The sequence below is a fragment of the Oncorhynchus tshawytscha genome, linkage group LG06, assembly GCF_018296145.1.
Source record: "Oncorhynchus tshawytscha isolate Ot180627B linkage group LG06, Otsh_v2.0, whole genome shotgun sequence".
NCBI lineage: Eukaryota > Metazoa > Chordata > Actinopteri > Salmoniformes > Salmonidae > Oncorhynchus > Oncorhynchus tshawytscha.
Window position 1 is genome coordinate 35,517,826 of NC_056434.1, and position 21,470 is coordinate 35,539,295.

General features: G+C 41.9%; 1 protein-coding gene across 6 annotated transcripts; it reads right to left on the reverse strand.

Moving 5' to 3' along the window:
• Positions 1-1,291: 1,291 nt before the first annotated feature.
• Positions 1,292-21,212, reverse strand: armc10 (armadillo repeat containing 10). Of its 6 annotated transcripts, none has more exons than XM_042323225.1 (7): positions 21,172-21,204; positions 8,730-8,830; positions 8,525-8,569; positions 8,115-8,249; positions 4,125-4,301; positions 3,932-4,003; positions 1,292-3,600 (listed from the first exon to the last, which is right to left on the reverse strand). In XM_042323225.1, the coding sequence occupies exons 1-7, from the start codon at positions 21,194-21,196 to the stop codon at positions 3,349-3,351; spliced, it is 807 nt and encodes a 268-aa protein (XP_042179159.1). In that variant the 5' UTR covers positions 21,197-21,204; the 3' UTR covers positions 1,292-3,348. The 6 variants fall into 6 exon arrangements, with proteins under 6 accessions (XP_042179159.1, XP_042179160.1, XP_042179158.1 ...); XM_042323226.1 differs by lacking the exon at positions 21,172-21,204 and adding an exon at positions 9,717-10,007; XM_042323224.1 differs by lacking the exon at positions 21,172-21,204 and adding an exon at positions 9,292-10,007.
• Positions 21,213-21,470: the final 258 nt, after the last annotated feature.

The window sequence follows — 21,470 nt, forward strand, 5'->3', positions numbered from 1 at the left end:
CAGAGAATCAGCCCACCCACCATCCCATCTAAAGGGAAAACAGTCCCAAACATTGTCTCAGAGAAACATGTCAAAGTCCCTGTTAAACAAGGGGCAAAATAAGTGCCTTACAAACCCTGTGGCTTTGGAAATTACATTAATTATGTTGACTCCTCTTTTGGAGCTAATAGAGTTCACTCCAGCAGTTTTGATGTCCATAATGAACAAACTGCCCAAATCCATCAGCCCAGCAAAGTATCACAAACTGGCCATATCCTTCGCCATCCTTATACCGTTAAAGGCCATGTGAGTGCCTCAGGAGTTGATTTAATTTAACCTTTAACTAGGCAAGTCAGTTAAGAACCAATATTTATCTACAGTGACGGCCTACACCGGCCAAACCCGGACAACGCTGGGCCATTTGTGCACCGCCCTATGGGACTCCAAATGATGTCCGGTTGTGATACAGCCTGGATTCGAACCAGGGTGTCTGTGGTGACGCCTCTACCACTGAGATGCAGTGCCTTAGACCACTGCACCACTCAACCAGCCATCCCATTACCCAAGTTGTCGAGTCAAGGGAAGATATCCTTACTCGGAAACAGACAAAACAAACTGCAAATGCATCCAACAAGTTCATGCTGCAAGAGCTCTGATAGGTTGGAGGGTGTCCTCTGGAAGTTGTCATAATTGAGCCTCCTAGATTTTGTATTGAAGTCAATGTGACCAGAGGATGTAAACTAACTGTCTTCCGTTTACACAATGGTGCTACCATACAGAGTGCTGTTGAGGCTACTGTAGACCCTCATTGACAATTAGTGTTTTAAGCAGTTATTTGGTGACGTGAATATATTTAGTATCATTTTATCTAAAAAGGATCAATTTAATGTTTCACTATTTGTAAGAAATTCACTGAGAAGGATGGTCCTCCCCTTCCTCCGAGGAGCCTTCACTGTGATTGACAATGTCTTTCTGCTTAAATCAACTGTTATGCTCCTACATGGTCTGACTTTGACAATACAATCAATATGTGTGATCTCACTGCTTTTGGTTTGTGGAAAGAGTTGTATTAGAATGAAAACATGAATAATCTTTTGCTATGTGGCGGGGGAGCATTCACAACCCCCCCCTCTCTTGGTCAGAGAAACCCAGACAGTGCCATAATAATATGCTGGCTTTGAACCACTTACCAGCTTCAACACTAGAGGGCATAGATTGCACATCGTATTTTACTGGAAATAAAGGAACCTCAACTTTTCATTTATAACAAGCTCAAACAATGAGGCATGGAGAGATAGAGATGGAGGCAGTCACCTTTAAAATAAAACATATTTACTCACAAATGTAAAACAAACAAAACAAAATCTATACATTAAGAAGGCCAAAACTGGGTTGAAACAAGAAACAATTGAATAATCCAAAATAAATATTTCCTGAATAACTGTAGCAGATAAGCTTTACACAAGGGGATGCTACCGTTGGATGTGTATTTTTAAATCAGTACCATCTTCCCATCTCTGCTCTAAAACACAAAAGCCTGGGAGAAGAGATAGTTTTGGGTCTGACACGGAGTCTCTCGACATCAGAATTTTGCAGCATTTGTACAGACCAGAGAGGTCTAACTCCAGTCCCAGTGAAATTCTGGGTGTGCAGGCTTTTGTTCCAGACCAGCACTGACACACCTACCTAAAAAAAATATATTTATATTTATCCAGTCTTCCCCCTAGATGACTTTCCAGGTGGGGCGCAAAGGCCCCCAAAGCCACATCCAGGCCTTTTGGCACCTAAATTGTTGAGACAGGGAACAACTATACAGGGGGGAGGGGGGGAAACAATGGGTAGGGGAAACACTGAACCAGTCATGGTCTTCAATCTGGCCACGGTTACCTGAACTAGGTGCTGGGAGTTGGAGAAACCTAGCACAGTGCAGCCTATACTTCAAATCAGCCTCAGCTCATGTCTTATGAGATCAATGCTAAAAAATCCCATTTGGATGATGTGAATGTTGTTGGATCAGGGAAAACCCCATTGACATTTATTGAGTCATACAAACAAGAGATCAGTGACAGTAGTCTCCCTCGCTCCTCTGTAAACAGTCTACGGTGTGTGACACACCAGCACCAGGGGTCCATAACTCCAGTCCTCTCAGGTCTGACCTGGTTCAGTCTCATTCAACAGCTGTATGATTTTATAGGAAGCCTGAGACGAGCTGGTTGTCGTCTTTCTTATCTCAGTGCTTTAAACAAACAATTCAAGTCACGGAATGTTTCAGCCTATAATTTATTTAAGCAGTCTGCAGGGAGTACTCCTTCCGCTTGAAAGCGTTAAGCTGCTAGTGCACACATTTCAGATATACCTAACTTGACCTTTGATTCCCAGGTGTAAATCAGTTACTGATTGATAGTTTAAGAGGGCAAGACTTGACAGTCGAAGACTGGAGCTGTGTATCCCTGTACTGCTGTCAACAAGGCATTCAAATTGTGTGCATCAAGTAACTTCAAAGTACAGTAACGATTGGCCAGCCTCTCCAGATTGTCTCCTCCACAAGATGCGTTAGCCCACTCTGTTAAAGCCTAGGTATTAGGTCGGGGAGCAATTGCAAGTCTTCAGCTCTCAGGCAAGTTTACGCATCATGCAAGTGTGGTTCACCAAACCAACTCCATTACATATGCACAGCACACCACGCAGGGGCAGTTAGTTGGGTGAGGTGTTAGAGGGCATATTACTGACACATTCTCCTTGCTTGAAAGGTTTTGGCAGTGGGTTTCAGTTAAGGGGCTTCACCTAGAACAGGAGAAAGTGGACAACATGTTCTCAGGAGAGGGAAAGACAGTGGAAGTGGAGCACTGCCTCTTTAAATACAGCCTAAAATTACAGCCTAAGTGAAGGAGGAGTGGGAGGGGAGGGAGAGGTGGCCCGAGTCTCAATACTATTAAATGGCTTCCTCTCCACCTCACCTCCTTCCTTCCTTTATGATCACTGATCGGTAGATAATTGGATAGATTTCCAATGGCTGTAGGGGACTTTACTGAAGTGAAGGTTTATGATGGTTTGGTTGAGGTTTGGAGTGGAGAAGTAGGACACAGATTGGGTGGAAATTGGCAGAAGGCGTGAAGGGCAGGGTGGTGTTTGAAGGCACGGGCAGGCCTGGGCAGATTGATTAAGTCTGGTTGTGAAGGTAAGAGGGTGGAGGTTTGAAAGTAGGATGTATGTTTGGTGGCATGATTAAGGAGGACTGGGGATTAGGAAGATTGGAGGAGCTGGAGGTTAAAGGAGTCAAGGTTGGGAAAAATCAAGTTGGAGTTGGAGGTTAAATTAATAATGTAGGTAAGAGAGGTTGTGTCGGGATTTGAGGTTCGGTATGGGGGTCTACAAGAGGACACGGGCCACCTGGGCTCGGACCTCCCCGTCGGGGTGAGAGAGCAGCTGGATCAGTTTGCTTTGGAGCTGGGAGGACTCATCCAGCAGGACCCGGTACAGGCCATCCTGTCTCCTCCTCAGGGCCTCCGCCACCTGGGCAGAAGGCCTCCAGGCCTTCAAGTTCCCTGCAAACATCAGCAGCCGCAGGAGAACTGCCGAGCTGGTCCGCACGTCAAACAGCAGCACCACAGCGGCTGGAGCCTGGGAAGGACGCAGAGAGCAGCAACACAGCTCAAGTCAAGTTTAGAGCTCTAAACAATAATGACACAGCAGGACCATGGAGGCTGGCGCATCAGGGGAATATTAAGGAAGACAGAGTCTGGCCCATGAGACTAGGTATGATATGTACACACCCAAAGACCCAGGTGCTGAACTGAGCCAACAGTTCAAAGAGAACAGATCTGGTTTGTGACTAGATTGTTCAAGCTTAAATGTAGGCTAAATTAACCATCATTGTAATACGAGGCCCTATCAGAGTTGATGACCATGTGTGTCTGTTTTGTCTGTAAATGTATTTGTATGTCGGTCTTACCTGAGCTTGCACTATGTCATCCATCATATCAGGATTGGAGGATAAATTCACAAGCACTTTTAAAACTTGGATCTGTAAAGAAAAAGTAGGAATACATTATTCAATCATAACTGGGATTTACACTGAATTACATTTGGTTTGAGTTCCAATATACACAAGCTATACAACAGTCCATAAATGGCTCCTACTGTACCTGTAACACTTGATTGCTAACAACGAGCAGAGAAAGGAGGAGGGTGATGGACCCCCTGAGTAGCTGGTGGTGGTCATCTGTGACAGACAGGTTGGTCAGCAGCCGGAGGGCAGCCATCTGGAGGTCAGAGTTCACCGGAGACATCTCGATTAGTTCCAGCACCTGGGCCACGTACACCTGACAGACAGAGGACAGAAACGTTGATTGTTAAACTGAAGAAATTGATGTAGTTAAAAACCCTCTCCTCTTTGAAGAGAAGGTAGGTATTGAATGGAGTATTGAGTATAGAAACACTTAAGGATGGAAGGTCTTAAAAGGCCACAAACAGTCAAAATCACGTTTTTCATGAGAATGCTGACCAAAGTATGATGACCAAAGTATGAAAAATGACTGTTGCTTCTACATTGATAAAGTGTGATCATAAAGTTACTGGTCCCCTCCCCCATGTCAAACACTTTGATTCCAGAGGCGGGATAGGGTGACATCACCCTAACGCTCTCATTTTAACACACCAATGGTAACATGATATTCTCCGCCTACTTTAAATAAGTACTGCATTGTAAGCAACATCAGAGAATGGATTTTTGCAGCAGAGTGTGGTTTATATAGCTACTCTACAAATGGTAGAGAGAGAAATAGTCCTATAAATACTATATTAACTACAACCTAAATTCTCTTACCTTGGAATATTGAAGTATCATGTTAAAAGGAACCACCAACTTTCATATGTTCTGAGCAAGGAACTTAAACGTTAGCTTTCTTACATGGTACATATTGCACTTTTACTTTCTTCTCCAACACTTTGTTTTTGCATGATTTAAATCAAATTGAACATGTTTCATTATTTATTTGAGGCTTAATATAATTGATCAATAAAAATCTATTAAGTTAAAATAAGTGTTAATTCAGTATTGTTGTAATTGTCATTATTATAAATAAATAATAATTGGTATCGGCGTTGAAAAAAAATCATAATCGGTCGACCTCTACTATTTACCAAGAGAGTTTATCTGTATTTTTTGTAACTGTCCATTTACCACCACAAACCACTGCTGGCACTAAGACAGCACTCAATGAGCTGTATACGGCTATAAGCAAACAGGAAACCGCTCATCCAGAGGCCAGCGCTCCTAGTAGCCGGGGACTTTAATGCAGGGAAACTCAAATCCGTTTAACCTCATTTGTACCAGCATCTTAAATGTGCAAACGGAGGGGGGGGGCTATAGACCCCCTTCACGCCACACAAAGAGACGCATGCAAAGCTCTCCCTCTCCCTCCATTTGGCAAATCTGGCCATAATTATATCCTCCTAATTCCTGCTTACAAGCAAAAACTAAAGCAGGAAGTAGATTATAAACTGTCATGGTCAAAACATATTGATGCAGTAGTAGCTAAGATGGGGAGAAATCTGTCTATAATAAAGCGATGCTCTGCCTTCTTAACAACACAATAAACAAGGCAGGTCCTCCAGGCCCTAGTTTTGTCGCACCTTGACTACTGTTCAGTCGTGTAGTCAGGTGCCCCAAAAAAGGACTTAGGAAAATTGCAATTGGCTCAGAACAGGGCAGCACGGCTGGCCCTTGGATGTACACAGAGAGCTAATATTAATAGCATGTCAATCTCTCCTGGCTGAAAGTGGAGGAGAGATTGACTTCAACACTACTTTTATTTATGAGAGATATTGACATGTTGAATGCACCGAGCTGTCCGTCTAAACTACTGGCACACAGCTCAGACACGCATGCATACCCCTTAAGACATGCCACCAGAGGTCTCTTCACAGTCCCCAAGTCCAGAACAGACTATGGGAGGCACACAGTACTACATAGAGCCATGACTACATGGAACTCTATTACACATCAAGTATCTGACGCAAGCAGTAAAATTAGATTTTTAAAAAACAAACAGTTGAAATACCTTATGGAACAGAGCGGGGACTGAAGTAACAAACATTGGCACAGACACACACACACACACACACACACACACACACACACACACACACACACACACACACACACACACACACACACACACACACACACACACGATATGGTAGTGGTGGAGTAGGAGCCTGCGGGCACACAGTGTGTTGGGAAATCTGTGAATGTATTGTAATGTTTTAAAATTGTATAAACTGCCTTAATTTTGCTGGACCCCAGGATGGGAATCCATAATAAATACAAATACATCCAAGCCATAAGACTCCTGAACTGCTAATCAAATGCCCGCCACCTCCCCTTTTACACTAGGCTACTCTGTTTAAAAAATAAATAAAATCTATGCAGTCACCTTAATAACTCTACCTACATGCACATATTACCTCGAACTAACCGGTGCCTCCGCACATTGACTCTGTACCAGTACCCCCTGCATATAGCCTTGCTATTGTTATTTTACTGCGGCTGTTTGAGTACGTTACATTTATTTTATTTTTTACTTAACACTTTTTCTCTTAACTTCTTAAAGCATTGTTGGTTAAGGGCTTGTAAGTAGGCATTTCACTGTAAGGTGAATACCTGTTCTATTCGGTGCATGTGACAAATAACATTTTATTTGAAATTGCTTGACAGCGGCATTTCAAAGAGCTTTCAGTCAAGGCAAGCTCATGAATATAAGCGCCCAGCCAACTCAGCATGTCTTTTAAAACTTTTTGGTAGTTAGCCATGAGTGATTTCTCACTTTTTTTGCATTTCTATCCAAAACAGATATTATGGGTGATGTTTTAGACACTCAAAAGGCTATTTCACACTGGAATCAGAATGACTTTTCGGGACCTTTAATTCTAACCATCTTCGGATACTCAATTTTAAATGAATTAACTTCCTGAAGAACCAAAATGATTTGATTAGAATCTGCAATATGATAACTGCTAGCCATTTGGTAGGCTCTGTGAATTTTTACCATAATGAAAAAAACAGTGTCATATGAAGCTTTACCGTTTGCTCTGTAATACGAGTAGTATTTCTCACATGAATATGAAAAACATAAACATGAATATTGAAAATATACCATTTTTGAATTGGCCATTTAAAAAATATATATATTGTTGAACCTAATATACTCTACAGGTATATCAAAGTTCCAGAGTGGGATAGTTTTAAAGTTATGTCCCATTTCACGTAGAGAAATTGGCGTAGTAGGAAATCATAGCCCTCCTGATTTGCACATCCTGCAAATCAGGGGTCTACGCTGATCTTTTTTTTTTACTCGAAGAACGTTTACACCAAGGTTGAAAAATGTAGGTGTACAATTTAAAATATTTGAGATATTAAAGCTATAATCCTTCATTTTTATAGGCTCACTGGTGCGGCGCCTAAATAAAACTGCCAGGTCACACAGCAAGACATTTAGGTGAATATGTGAGTAAAATGGTCACACTGTAGAGCCTGACAGGGAGACCAATCATAACTCTAAAAAAGTAGATTAGATACCACTGTGGAACTTTGATGTGGCCGTGTAGAGTATATACTGTTCAACAATATATTGAAACCGTAGTCAAATCAAAATGTGACTATTTTCAATATTCTTGTTTATATTTTTCAATATTCATAAATTTATGCAAGAAAACTTATTGAAATCAAAATACTACTCATATTCCATAGCAAGCGGTAAATCTTTATATGACACCAATTTTTGCTTTGAAGTGCCTACAGATGAAACATTAGACTCTTAAAGGAGGCCTGGGTAAGGCCAAAATGTCACATATGTTCCATCTTCAATTAATTATTTCTCAATTATGCGTTAAGATACAAATGTAAAAAATATGTAAACAATCCTTCTTCCAAAGGACCCTTCTATTGATTAGGCCTAGATTTTGTGAAAAAAAAATTTAAAATGGTGGTCTTGTTTTGTTATAGTTTCGTAAGGAATCACCCATATTGCTGATACGCATCCATCCTTTCAGATGTACTATAAGTGCCTAGAGGGGTGATGTTTTACTTTGGAATCAAGCAAAAGACTAAAAGAAATCTGGGTTTTGAGTTTTACCTTCAGTTGCTCTTGATTCCTAAGGTTCATGCTCAGGTTATTCAAGGCATTTAGAGTCTGCACTCTGACTTCTGGCACAGGATCTGACAGGAAGCCAGCTATGACGTGAAGGCCCCCAAACTCACGGATGAGATCCTGGGAGGGAGAGGGGGTAGAAAATTAAGTTGGCTTGTATGTGCAATACTCAGACAGGGCTCAATGATTAAACATGGGTATTTGAATCCCTTAATATATGGTACATTTCAAAAATATTACACCAATTGAATATAACAAGAAAATACAGATCTGCCACTAAAGAGTAATGACACTGCTAGAAAGCCAAACATGTGAATTGGAAAATTATAATTTGAAACCTTTTCACAGTAGTTTGAATTGAGGCAACAGACAAGCTTTAGAGAAGCCTGTCTCACCTGGTTTACAGTGAAGGCAGCAGTATTTCCTAAAGTGATGAGGATCTGGGCTCTGTCAGAGGGGGCAGCCAAACATGTGAATTGGAAAATTATAATTTGAAACCTTTTCACAGTAGTTTGAATTGAGGCAACAGACAAGCTTTAGAGAAGCCTGTCTCACCTGGTTTACAGTGAAGGCAGCAGTATTTCCTAAAGTGATGAGGATCTGGGCTCTGTCAGAGGGGTTGGGGCTGCCCTGAAGAAGTGACAGGAGCATCTTCAGGTGTTGTGGCTCCAGGCTTCCAGGTGATCTAGAGATGATGTCACCTGAGGAAGAGAAGCAATGTCTTAAACTGGCCAAATGCTTGTAGACAACAGGACACAGTACTCTTCCCATGAATCACTAGTTACTCAAGCTAGCTGGCAAGTTTGTCAACAGCAAAACAAGATCATGCGGTCAACAATGCTAGCTAGTCACCTAGCTGACTAGCAGCAACCTTTTCAACACATATGTAAGCTGCATGTTAGCTAGCGGACAAAACATGCCAATCGAGGTTAAGAATAATGATTTATGCTCAACCACGGCACCGCACGAATTTACTAGTTACATAGCTAAGTATATAAGGCGTTCTATAATCTACACGATCATTCATGATTTAAACAAACCGACTAGCTAGCTTAGCTAACTAAAGACTTGGTAACGTAAGCTTGACAAAATGAAAGTCTCAGTTGGCTGGCTAGTTTATTGGCTAGCTAGCCAACGTTACCTCGCTAGCTAATGTTCTTACTTGATGCAACATCCACGGCCTGACTTTCGCCTCCTCGAACCACATCCAACCCGGACACCTTAGCTAACAAGCTCCCTGGCTGCAGAACTATACCACCGGGTGAGTTATTCTTGGGGCCATGACTTTCGCTGTAGGCACTTTTTATATTTTCCTTGAAGCTAGTTACACTGAGAAGTTTATAAATCCCGTAGGAGGCTCCAGCCCCGGCGACTATCCCAAGCAAAGCCTTCATACTACCGAACTTGGGTATGACACTGCCATCGCCCATGCTGGAAATTCAGTGAAACGCATGAACAGATATTCAAATACTAAATACAGATCTTTAAAGTGAATCATCTAGCCAAATTAAAGATTATGACGAATTTAACTCATTTTGCACACATGCTACGAGCTAGGTTGAAGATGACAATTTAGCTTGTCCGTACACTTTTCCCCCAATGGCCGCCCAGCTCCTTTCACGGGAGTTCCTTGTTCATGAGTTTCAAGTATGTGTTGTTGGCGATCCGGAGTATGACGGAGTGGGTGTGTCGAAAGGAGTGGAGTATCTAAAATTGACTGTTAAGCTCACCTTACCACGAGAGTTTGGACTTCTGTTTATAAGCCAGAGTCTGAGTCGTATTTCACTTAGTTTTACACAAATAATTGTACATTTTCAGGTATAATTGGGGAGGCAGGTAGCCTAGTGGTTAGAGGTTCAACGTTGAATCCCCGAGCTGACAAGCTAAAAATCTGTCGTTCTGCCCCTGAACAACGCAGTTAACCCACTGTTCCTAGGCCGTCATTGTAAATAAGTATTTGTTCTTAACTGACTTGCCTAGTTAAATAAAAGTAAAATAAATAAAATACAATCAGATAAGATACAGCAGGGGTTCAAACTGTAGAACCCAGTTCTTACATTTGAATATAAAAATATATTTGTATCAAACTATGGTACATTTGATCTCTGGGACCCTCAAGATTACTTAAAATAAGTACGCTATTTATCTTCAGAGGTGAATGTATCAAACCAGATGCCGTGATAATATATATATTATATATCAATGATGTCGCTCTTGCTGCGGGTGATTACCTGATCCACCTCTACGCAGACGACACCATTCTGTATACATCTGGCCCTTCTTTGGACACTGTTAACTAACCTCCAAACGAGCTTCAATGCCATACAACACTCCTTCTGTGGCCTCCAACTGCCGCTAGTAAAAACCAAATGCATGCTTCTCAACCGTACTCTGGACGGTTCTGACTTAGAATATGTGGACAACTACAAATACCTAGGTGTCTGGCTAGACTGTAAACTCTCCTTCCAGACTCATGTTAAACATCTCTAATCCAAAATGAAATCTAGAATCGGCTTTCTATTTCACAACAAAGCCTCCTTCACTCACGCCGCCAAACTTTCTACAAAATAGCTTCCAAATACTCTACTCAGCAAACTGGATGCAGTCTATCACAGTGCCATCCGTTTTGTTACCAAAGCCCCTTATACCACCCACCACTGCGACCTGTATGCTCTTGTCGCCAGACCCACTGGCTCCAGGTCATCTATAAGTCTATGCTAGTGTAGCCGATGTGAAATGGCTAGCTAGTTAGCGGTGGTGCGCGCTAGTGGCGTTTCAGTCGGTGACTTCACTTGCTCTGAGACCTTGAAGTAATGGTTCCCCTTGCTCTGCAAGGGCCACAGCTTTTGTGGAGCGATGGGTAATGATGCTTCGAGGGTGACTGTTGTCTGTGTGCAGAGCGTCCCTGGTTCGCGCCCAGGTCGGGGCGATGGAACGGACTTAAAGTCTATACTGTTACACTAGGTAAAGCTCCGCCTTATCTCAGCTCACTGGTCACTATAACAACATCCACCCGTAGCACGAGCTCCTGCAGGTATATCACATTGGTCGTCCAACACCTCCTTTGGCCGCCTTTCCTTCCAGTTTTCTGCTGCCAGTGGCTGGATCTAATTGCAAAAATCGCTGAAGCTGGAGACTTATATTTCCCTCACTAACTTTAAACATCAGCTATCTGAGCAGCTAACCGATCGCTGCAGCTGTACATAGTCCATCTGTAAATAGCCCACCCAATCTACCTACCTCATCCCCATTTTGTTTTTATTTACTTTTCTGCTCTTATGCACACCAGTATCTCCACTTGCACATCATCATCTGCTCATTTATCACAGTGTTAATCTGCTAAATTGTAATTACTTCTCTACTATGGCCTATTTATTGCCTACCTCCTTACGCCATTTGCACACACACTGTATATAGACTTTTTTTTCTATTGTGTTATTGACTGTACGCTTGTTTATACCATGTGTAACTCTGTGTTGTTCTTTGTGTCACACTGCTTTGCTTTATCTTGGCCAGGTCGCAGTTGTAAATGAGAACTTGTTCTCAACTAGCTTACCTGGTTAAATAAAAGTTAAATTTTAAAATTTTAAAAAATTAAGTGTTTTGTTGTTGTGCACTCTCCTCAAACAATAGCATGGCATTTTTTTTCACTGTAAAAGCTACTGTAAATTGGACACTGCAGTTACATTAACAAGAATGTAAGCTTTCTGCCCATACCAGACATGTCTATATCCTGGAAAGTTGGCTGTTACTTACAACGTCATTCTAGTCACATTACCGTACGTTAGCAACAACCGTCCCGGTGTAGAGACACCGATCCCGTAAAGGTTAATTGGCTTCAATGCACTGAGTCTTCACCAATGAGAGGCTTTGAAGCCACGGGTTGGTCAAATTGACAGTCTTCAGAAAAGCAAGACATGTCTATGTCCTGGAATGTTGGCTGTTACTTACAATGTCATTCTAGTCACATTACCGTACGTTAGCAACAACCGTCCCGGTGTAGGGACACTGATCCCGTAAAGGTTAATTGGCTTCAATGCACTGAGTCTTCATCAATGAGAGGCTTTGAAGCCACGGGTTGGTCAAATTGACAGTCTTCAGAAAAGCAAGACATGTCTATGTCCTGGAATGTTGGCTGTTACTTACAATGTCATTCTAGTCACATTACCGTACGTTAGCAACAACCGTCCCGGTGTAGGGACACTGATCCCGTAAAGGTTAATTGGCTTCAATGCACTGAGTCTTCATCAATGAGAGGCTTTGAAGCCACGGGTTGGTCAAATTGACAGTCTTCAGAAAAGCAGTCCTCCACAGGAATTAATGGCATTTTACAGTATTTCATTTAAAGGACAAAATTACATGTATTTTTGTTGTTGTAGTGGGGACAGTAACATTAGTACTTACAAAAAATGATACTTTAAGGAAAATGTTTTGATATATTTTTTATTCAAAGTAAGTAATATAGCCAGTGCAAATTATTTGTCAACACATGAAGTTTGCAAGCGGGCCCCATTCTGTTCTCTTATACACAACGAGGCATGGTTTAACTTGAGTACAGAATGAGGCCTGCTTGCAAACTTCATGGGTTGACAAATATTTAGATAATTTTGCACTTCTAGCTAGCTATATTACCTATGGCTGTACCGTCTTTTGGGGCATGGTCACATTAAGCCATGCCTCACTGTGTTTGGAGACTTCCCTGTACGGTTTACCTTTACCTAGTAACCAAGATTACATGTTGGCTAACTAAATTAATTCAGAGAAAATTCAAGAGGAAATCTCTTGAAAAGGGGGTAGCTGCCTCCCAATATGGCGACCGGAGTATGGAAAAGTAGGTGTGTTGAAAATAATGTAGTGGCCGTGTGGAAAGTAGTGGGTGTGTCAAAAGTGCTCTGCTATAAGTTAGAGTTAGACAGTCTTGAGTGAGCGGTGTTTTTTTCTTCCGTTTCTTACCACACAACTACCATATATTGAGCTACCTATCTATGCTTTGAAAATGATGCCTGAAAAATGCTAATATCAGACCCATGTCTTGAATGGGATTTGTGCCACACATGCTAAAAACTTAGCATTTGGAAACAGTGCCAGCCACTGCCAGGATAACGAAATGAAAGCATGGATTGCTGTCATACCTTGTACATATGCCACGTTCACGTGTTAGTTGGAACTTGGTCATTTAAGACTTGCTAACTGGTTGAACGTGGCACGTGTATAAATCAAATTGTATTAGTCACATGTGCCGAATACAACAGGTGAAATGCTTATTTACGAGCCCCTAACCAACAATGCAGTTTAAAAAAAACAAATACGGATAGATCTACACCGTTGGCGTGAAGAAAAGACGCAGGAAAAGGGGCCACAGATCAGGCAGCCTTCTGAGAATCTGTAGGCGAGCGAGTTAACTCCCACTGCCATCCGTTCTTCTTGCTAACGTGCAGTCATTGAAAAATAAAATTGATGACCTACAATTAAGATTATCCTACCAACGGGACATCAAAAACTGTAACATCTTATGTTTCACCGAGACGTGGCTGAACAACGATACGGACAATATAGAGCTAGCGGAATTTTCCATGCACCGGCAGAACAGAGATGCTACCTCTGGTAAGACGATGGGTGGGGTTGTGTGTCTATTTGTCAATAACAGCTGGGGCGCGATGTCTAATATTAAAGAAGTCTTGAGATATTGTTCGCCTGAGGTAGAGTACCTTATGATAATCAATAGACCACACTATCTACCAAGAGAGTTGTCATCTATGTTATTCATAGCATTCTATTTACGACCATAGAATGAAGCTGGCACTAAGACCGCTCTCAACCAACTCTATAAAGCCATAAGCAAAAAAGAAAATGCTCACCCAGAAGCGCTCCTAGTTGCCAGAGACTTTAATGCAGGCAAACTTAAATCATTTTTACCAAATTTGCAAACAGAGAAAAAAAATCCTAGACCACCTTTACTCCACACACAGAGATGCAAACAAAGCTCTCCCCTGCCCTCCATTTGGCAAATGTGACCATAATTCTATCTTCCTGATTACTGCTTACAAGCAAAAACTAAAGCAGGAAGTACTAGTGACTCACTCAATACGGTAGTGGTCAGATGACGCGGATGCTACACTACGAGACTGTTTTGCTAGCACAGCCTGGAATATGTTCCGGGATTCATCCATTGGCATTGAGGAGTACACCACCTCAGTCATCGGCTTCATCAATAAGTGTATCAACGACGTCGTCCCCACAGTGACTGTAAATACATATCCTAACCAGAAGCCATGGATTACAGGCAACATCTGCATCAAACTAAAGGCTAGAGCTGTCGCTTTCAAGAAGCGGGAGACTAATCCGGACTCTTATAAGAAATCCCGCTATGCTCTCAGATGAATCATCAAACAAGCAAAGCGTCAATATAGATTAAGATTGAATCCTACTACACCGGCTCTGATGCTCGTCAGATGTGGCAGGGCTTGAAAACTATTATGGATTACAAAGGGAAAGTGACGCGAGCCTACTAGACGAGCTAAATGCCTTTTATGCTCGCTTCGAGGCAAGTAACACTGAAGCATGCACGAGAGCACCAGCTGTTCTGGATGACTGTGTGATAATGCTCTCAGTAGCCGAAGTAAACAAAATCTTTAAACAGGTCAACATTCACAAAGCCGCTGGGCCAGACGGATTACCAGGATGTGTACTCTAAGCATGCGCTGACCAAGTGTTTTCACTGACATTTTCAACCTCTCCCTGACCGAGTCTGTAATACCTACACGTTTCAAGCAGACCACCATAGTCCCTGTGCCCAAGGAAGCAAAGGTAACCTGCCTAAATGATTACCGCCCTGTGGTACTCACGTCAGTAGCCATGAAGTGCTTTGAAAGGCTGGCCATGGCTCACATCAACAGCATCCTCCCGGACACCCTAGACCTACTCCAATTTGCATACCGCCCCAACAGATCCACAGATGACGCAAATCTCAATCGCACTCCACACTGCCCTTGTGGACAAAAGGAACACCTACGTGAGAATGCTGTTCATTGACTACATCTCTACTACCATAGTGAGGAGCTTCATGGGCACTAAGCTAAGGACTCTGGGACTAAACACCTCCCTCTGCAACTGGTTCCTGGACTTCCTGACGGGCCACCCCCAGGTGGTAAGAGTAGGCAACAACACGTCTGCCACGCTGATCCTTAGCACTGGGGCCCCTCAGGGGTGTGTACTTAGTCCCCTCCTGTATTCCCTGTTCACCCACGACTGCGTGGCCAAACACGACTCCAACACCATCATTAAGTTTGCAGACAACACAACAGTGGTAGGCCTGATCACCGACAACGATGAGACTGCCTATAGGGAGGTGGTCAGAGAACTGGCAGTGTGTTGCCAGGACAACAACCTCTCCCTCAATGTGAGGAAGACTAAGGAGCTGATCGTGGAGTGGACTACAGGAAAAGGCGGTCCGAACAGGCCCCCATTAACATCGACGGGGCTGTAGTGGAGCGGGTCGAGAGTTTCAAGTTCCTTCGTGTCCACATCACCAACGAACTATCATGGTCCAAACACACCAAGACAGTCGTGAAGAGGGCACGACAAAACCTTTTCCCTCTCAGTTGACTAAGATGCACCATCGAGAGCATCCTGACCGGTTGCATCACTGCCTGGTATGGCAACTTTTCGGCATCTGAGCGTAAGGCACTACAGAGGGTAGTGCGAACGGCCCAGTAAATCACAGGGGCCAAGCTTCCTGCCATCCAGGACCTATACAATAGGTGGTGTCAGAGAAAGGCCCATAAAATTGTCAGAGACTCCAGTCACCCAAGTTATAGACTGTTTTCTCTGCTACCGCACGGCAAGCGGTAGCGGAGCGCCAAGTCTAGGAGCAAAAGGCTCGACCGCGGCTTCTATCCTCAAGCCATAAGACTGCTGAACAATTAATAAAATCGCCACCGGACAATTTACATTGACCCCCCCCCCACATCCCTTTTTGTACACTACTGCTACTCGCTGTTTATCTATGCATAGTCACTTCACCCCCAACTACATGTACAAATTACCTCAACTAACCTGTCCCCTGCACACTGACTCAGTACCGGTGCCCCCTGTCTATAGCCTCGTTATTCTTATTGTGTTACTTTTTATTATTACTTTTTATTTTTGTCTACTTGGTAAATATTTTCGTAACTCTTCTTGAACTGCACTGTTGGTTAACGTCTCTGGGATCGTTCGAGACGCTAGCGCCCCACCTCGCCAACAGCCAGTTAAAGTGCAGGGCACCAAATTCAAAACAACAGAAATCTCATAATTAAAATTCCTTAACCATACAAGTATTTTACACCATTTTAAAGATACACTTCTCGTTAATCCAACTACAATGTCCGATTTCAAAAAGGCTTTTCGGAGAAAGCAGAACATATCATTATATTAGGTCAGCAACTAGTCACAGAAAGCATTCAGCCATTTTCCAACCAAAGAGAGGTGTCACAAAAAGCAGAAATATAGATCAAATTAATCACTAACCTTTGATGATCTTCATCAGATGACACTCCCAGGACTCAATGTTACACAATTCATGTATGTTTTGTGTAACGGCATTCTTCCTCCTCTTAGAGGAGGAGTAGCGAGAAGGATCGGAGGACCAATGCGCAGCGTGGTAAGTGTCCATAATGTTTATTTTAAGACATAAACTGAACACTATGAAATACAAAACAATAAACGTGAACATGAACGAAACCGAAACAGTACAGTGTGGCAACAAACACTCACACGGAAACAAACCCCCCCAACAAAGAAAAACACACAGACTGCCCACCCAACTCACGCCCTGACCAACTAAAACAAAGACAAAACAAAGGAACTAAGGTCAGGACGTGACATTTTGTTCGATCAAGTTCAGATTTATATCCAAAAACCTCAGTTTACTTTGGCGCCATGTTCAGAAATGCCTCCAAAACATCTGGAGAAATTGCAGAGAGCCACAACGAATAACAGAAATACTCATCGTAAACTTTGATGAAAGACACATGTTTTACATAGAATTAAAGATAAACTTGTTCTTAATGCAACCGCTGTATCAGATTTCAAAAAAGCTTTATGGCAAAAGCATAATATTCAATCATCTGAGAACAGCGTTCAGCCACAAATGCAAGCCATACAGTTACCCGCCAAGTTGTGGAGTCAACAAAAGTCAGAAATAGCATTATAAATCTTCACTTACCTTTGCTGATCTTCGTCGGAATGCACTCCCAGGACTCCCACAAGAAATGTTTGTTTTGTTCGATTACGTCCATATTTATGTCCAAATACCTCCGTTTTGTTTAGTTCACTATTGCAAAGGCACAATGCGCGAGCGCAAAATCCAGACGAAAAGTCAAAAGAGTTCCATTACAGTTTGTAGAAACATGTCAAACGATGTTTACAATCAATCCTTAGGGTCTTTTTATAATAAATCTTCAATAATATTCCGACCGGACAATAGCGTATTCATTACAGAGGAAAAAGAAGGAACGGCGTGCCCACGTGACCGCTCAGTAAACAACTAATTGGCCTCAGCCTAGTCCACTCGTTGAAACAGCTCTTATTCGAGCCCCTTCCACAATAGAAGCCTCAAACAACTTTCTAAAGACTGTTGACATCTGCTGGAAGCCTTGGGAGAAGTGCAATCTGGCCCCATAGACACAGCATATTGGATAGGCAATCACTTAAATGAAACTACAAACCTCAGATTTTTAAGGGCTTGTAAGTAAGCATTTCACGGTAAAGTCTACACTTGTAGTATTTGGCGCATGTGACAAAGTTTGATTTGATTAGATTTTGATTTGATAACAACCGAGATTAGCAGCGGTGTAAAAGGGAGGGGGGGGGCAATACAAATGGTCTGGGAAGTCATTTGATTAGGTGTTCAGGAGTCTTATGGCTTGTGGGTAGGTCTACAACCAGTTACACTATACAACACTTAACAATACATTAATCGCACAATAACGGTGACACAAGGTGCCCACAAACTGTTACGGTCTACAGAAAGCTATCCCAACAGCAGTCCCAGCATTTTACCACTGCTACACCTGGCTGTCAGCGGAGCCTTGTCTGGCACAGAAACAGTTAATTCAGCCTCATTTACTGCCTTAAAAAAAAACATAGCTGATATGCCTGACTTGCTTAAACAGATGTGGTTTCTATTGACAATTGAGATGTACAAACTATGGCATAAGGGGACGACAAGCAGATAAGAGGATATTCTTAATTCCGATTAAGACATTAATGAGCGAGCTAGGCTGGACGTAACAGTCAATATAACTACTTGTTTAGCACTTTTAAAATGTACAGCGACAGAATTCAGAACATGGGACGTTCTTACAGTGCTACCTGTCCCAGACCTATTATTTGACCATGCTGGTCATTTATGAACATTTGAACATCTTGACCATGTTCTGTTATAATCTCCACCCGGGACAGACAGAAGAGGACTGGCCAACCCTCATAGCCTGGTTCCTCTCTAGGTTTCTTCCTAGGTTTTAGCCTTTCTAGGGAGTTTTTCCTAGCCAACGTGCTTCAACACCTGCATTGCTTGCTGTTTGGGGTTTTAGGCTGGGTTTCTGTACAGTACTTTGAGATATCAGCTGATGTACGAAGGGCTATATAAATACATTTGATTTGATTTGATTCTTCCTGCACACCAAGTCAGAACTGTAGGATAAATAAAGGGGCCATATAAGCAGACAGTGAAATCTCTTACAATATTTGATGATTACATTTCTCTAAAACAGGTTATAGGCTACAGTAGAACAGTCAAAACAGTAGGCAAAATGAATAGGGGTAAATAGACCAAATTATTAGAGCAAGGGACGTGGGCTACTAACATCTTACTACACAACAAACACTTAGCATTACTTTCTTAGCTACAGTATACATATCTCCCTGGCATATTACATAATTTATGAAGCAGCGTACTATACATTTTTGGACTCACATTGTTCATGCTGTGCTCACTAGAACAGGAAGATGGCGCGGTGGTCCTCCGAGTTAGTTGTTTTGAGCGCGGCACAAATCATGCTTTATTGACAGCCTGGCCAATGTTGAATGTTTATCATTTTAAATTTGGAAAAGAGCCCCTTAATCCCAGATTTGGGACCACACAGCCACAGCCACTGCCAATGATTCCTTCCAAACCACTCGTTGAATTTGTGATTTCTAAGTTGTTGTGTAATGTTTATGTCCAATAGCCGATGAGCACCGATACGTTTTATCTATAATTTCTCTTCATTATTTCTCTTCATATGACAAGGATTAAAAAGGATTTGTCAATAGATTATCGACTTGATTCATGCCTTGACTGCTAGCCAAGATTGTGAAAGTATGATGTTGACATGATCAGTCCAATCAAAGCTACTTGTACATATAACGTGATTTGACGTAATTTTATCTGTGGCTAATGACCTTGAGCCTTATTGGATGGGCACTTCTATGGCAACAGCCGAAGGGCTAACATTTTCAAGGTCTCCTGTTACACTTGGCAGTGATGTAAAGTCTCCATGAGTGACAGAACACTGAGTCAATCACGGCGCAAAGCTCTGTATTTTCTGCTGGCTTGCCCCACCACCACCACCACAGAAAGCACTGAGCTAGGCTGAAACACTGCATTTTGGAGCTGACTTACTCATCAAAACAAAATGTTTGTATGCGGCTTTATTAACTCAATGATATATATTATTTTTTATAATTGTTTGCATATTAATGTGACAAGTATTAATGCCAAAATAACATGCAAAACAGGCGAGCCCTGTTTTGGGGGGTTTTTTGCTAAAAAATGGGGCTCAAATAACAGATCGCCACTGGAAATTACTCAAATGTAAATGTAAGATGGTGTCTCATGGAGACAACCTGGAATTCCACTAGTTAACACAGCCACACAGTTAAAACAGGCTGTATCAAACAAATTCATAGAAACTAAAATGTGATTTTTGTTTTTAATTTAAGGTTAAACATAAGGTTTGCAGTGTGGTTAAGGTTAGGTTTAAATCCCTTTTTAATAAGATACATTTTACAAATAGGTGGGTTTTATGACTTTGTGGCTGGCTGTGGTAACTCGTGATGACCCATAACATGCGCAGTTTGTGCTACTCCAGGAGGTAATCTTGCAGGGTAGCTCAGTGTTGCCCCCTCTCATTGAGTACCTCAAATTAAAGGCCGACTGGGGTACTGCAGGCTGTCATTTGCAACTAAATTACCCTTATAACTTCTTCTGTGTTCGTTTTTAAAATAATCTGTTCAAGGACATACATCTAGTGTATTAGAAGCAATTATTGGTACCATAAGTCTTCAAAAAAGCATTTTATCTACACAAAGATTCACCACTAAGATTGTCATTTTTTATTACCATAAATGGGATATCCTGTTGTCTGCTGACAATGCCTGCAGTTCCGCCCATAGAGATAGAAGGACTCGCTTTACATCTTTGCCATTGAGGCTAAAATACAAAGGAATCCCCACTCAGTTGTCTACTTTAACTACTTTAAAATGGTGGAAGCATACTGGAAGCCCTCAATGGTGCTGCCCATGCTAAAACGGCCTTTTGGCTGATATAGCGGTCTGTAGCACGGCCCCCTAAAATTGTCTGCATTGCCATGTTAAAGCCTAAATTCACATTTGATTACATTTTTTTTTCTCTCAGCCATCTCCACCCCATAATGACAAAGTCAAAACATGTTTTATAGAAATTTTGTTAAGTTTATTGAAAAGGAATTACAGAAATTTAATTTACATAAGTATTCACACCCATGAGTCAATACTTTGTAGAAGTACGTTTGGCGGCGATTACAGCTTTGAGTCATCTTGGGTATTTCTATCTGCTTTGTACATCTGTGTGACGTAGAAGTCCGTCACTGGCCGCGGGCAGCATTTGGTTCTTTAACGCACACACATATTCATCACTCCTCCCTGCGCCATTATACCATAAGTTAACAATGCGGGTCGACACACAATTTAACTTCTGTCTTGGTGCATGCATTTCACACTTGTCAATGTTCATATTTGAGAGATACAATAATTATTATACTTATCAATGTTGTGGATGAGCGCATTGTTTGTTTGTTCTGTTCCTCTCTCTCCATCTCTGTAGCTTCTGGGTATGCTGGAAAAGGACCCGAGCTAAGGGAATTGGGTTGGCTTTATAGTGCCTGTCCCAAATGGCTCATTAATGCATATGGGCATATTGAAAGATATTGTCAGTAATGATGTAATGTTGTAAATGTTATGTTGTGATATTGTTTAAAACCGTGTTGCAATGTATATCCTTTAGTATGTTTAGTTCATGGAAAATGTAGGTTTGTATTGTTAATTGATTAATTAATTAGG

Excerpts from the sequence above, each read along its gene's own strand:
- armc10 (XM_042323224.1), bottom strand. The coding sequence starts at position 9,559 with ATGGGCGATGGCAGTGTCATACCCAAGTTCGGTAGTATGAAGGCTTTG. Across the intron at positions 8,570-8,729 it reads ACCCCTCTGACAGAGCCCAG|ATCCTCATCACTTTAGGAAA; the intron begins ATCCTCATCACT and ends GACAGAGCCCAG. Across the intron at positions 3,601-3,931 it reads ATGACATAGTGCAAGCTCAG|GCTCCAGCCGCTGTGGTGCT; the intron begins GTAAGACCGACA and ends CGTCCTTCCCAG.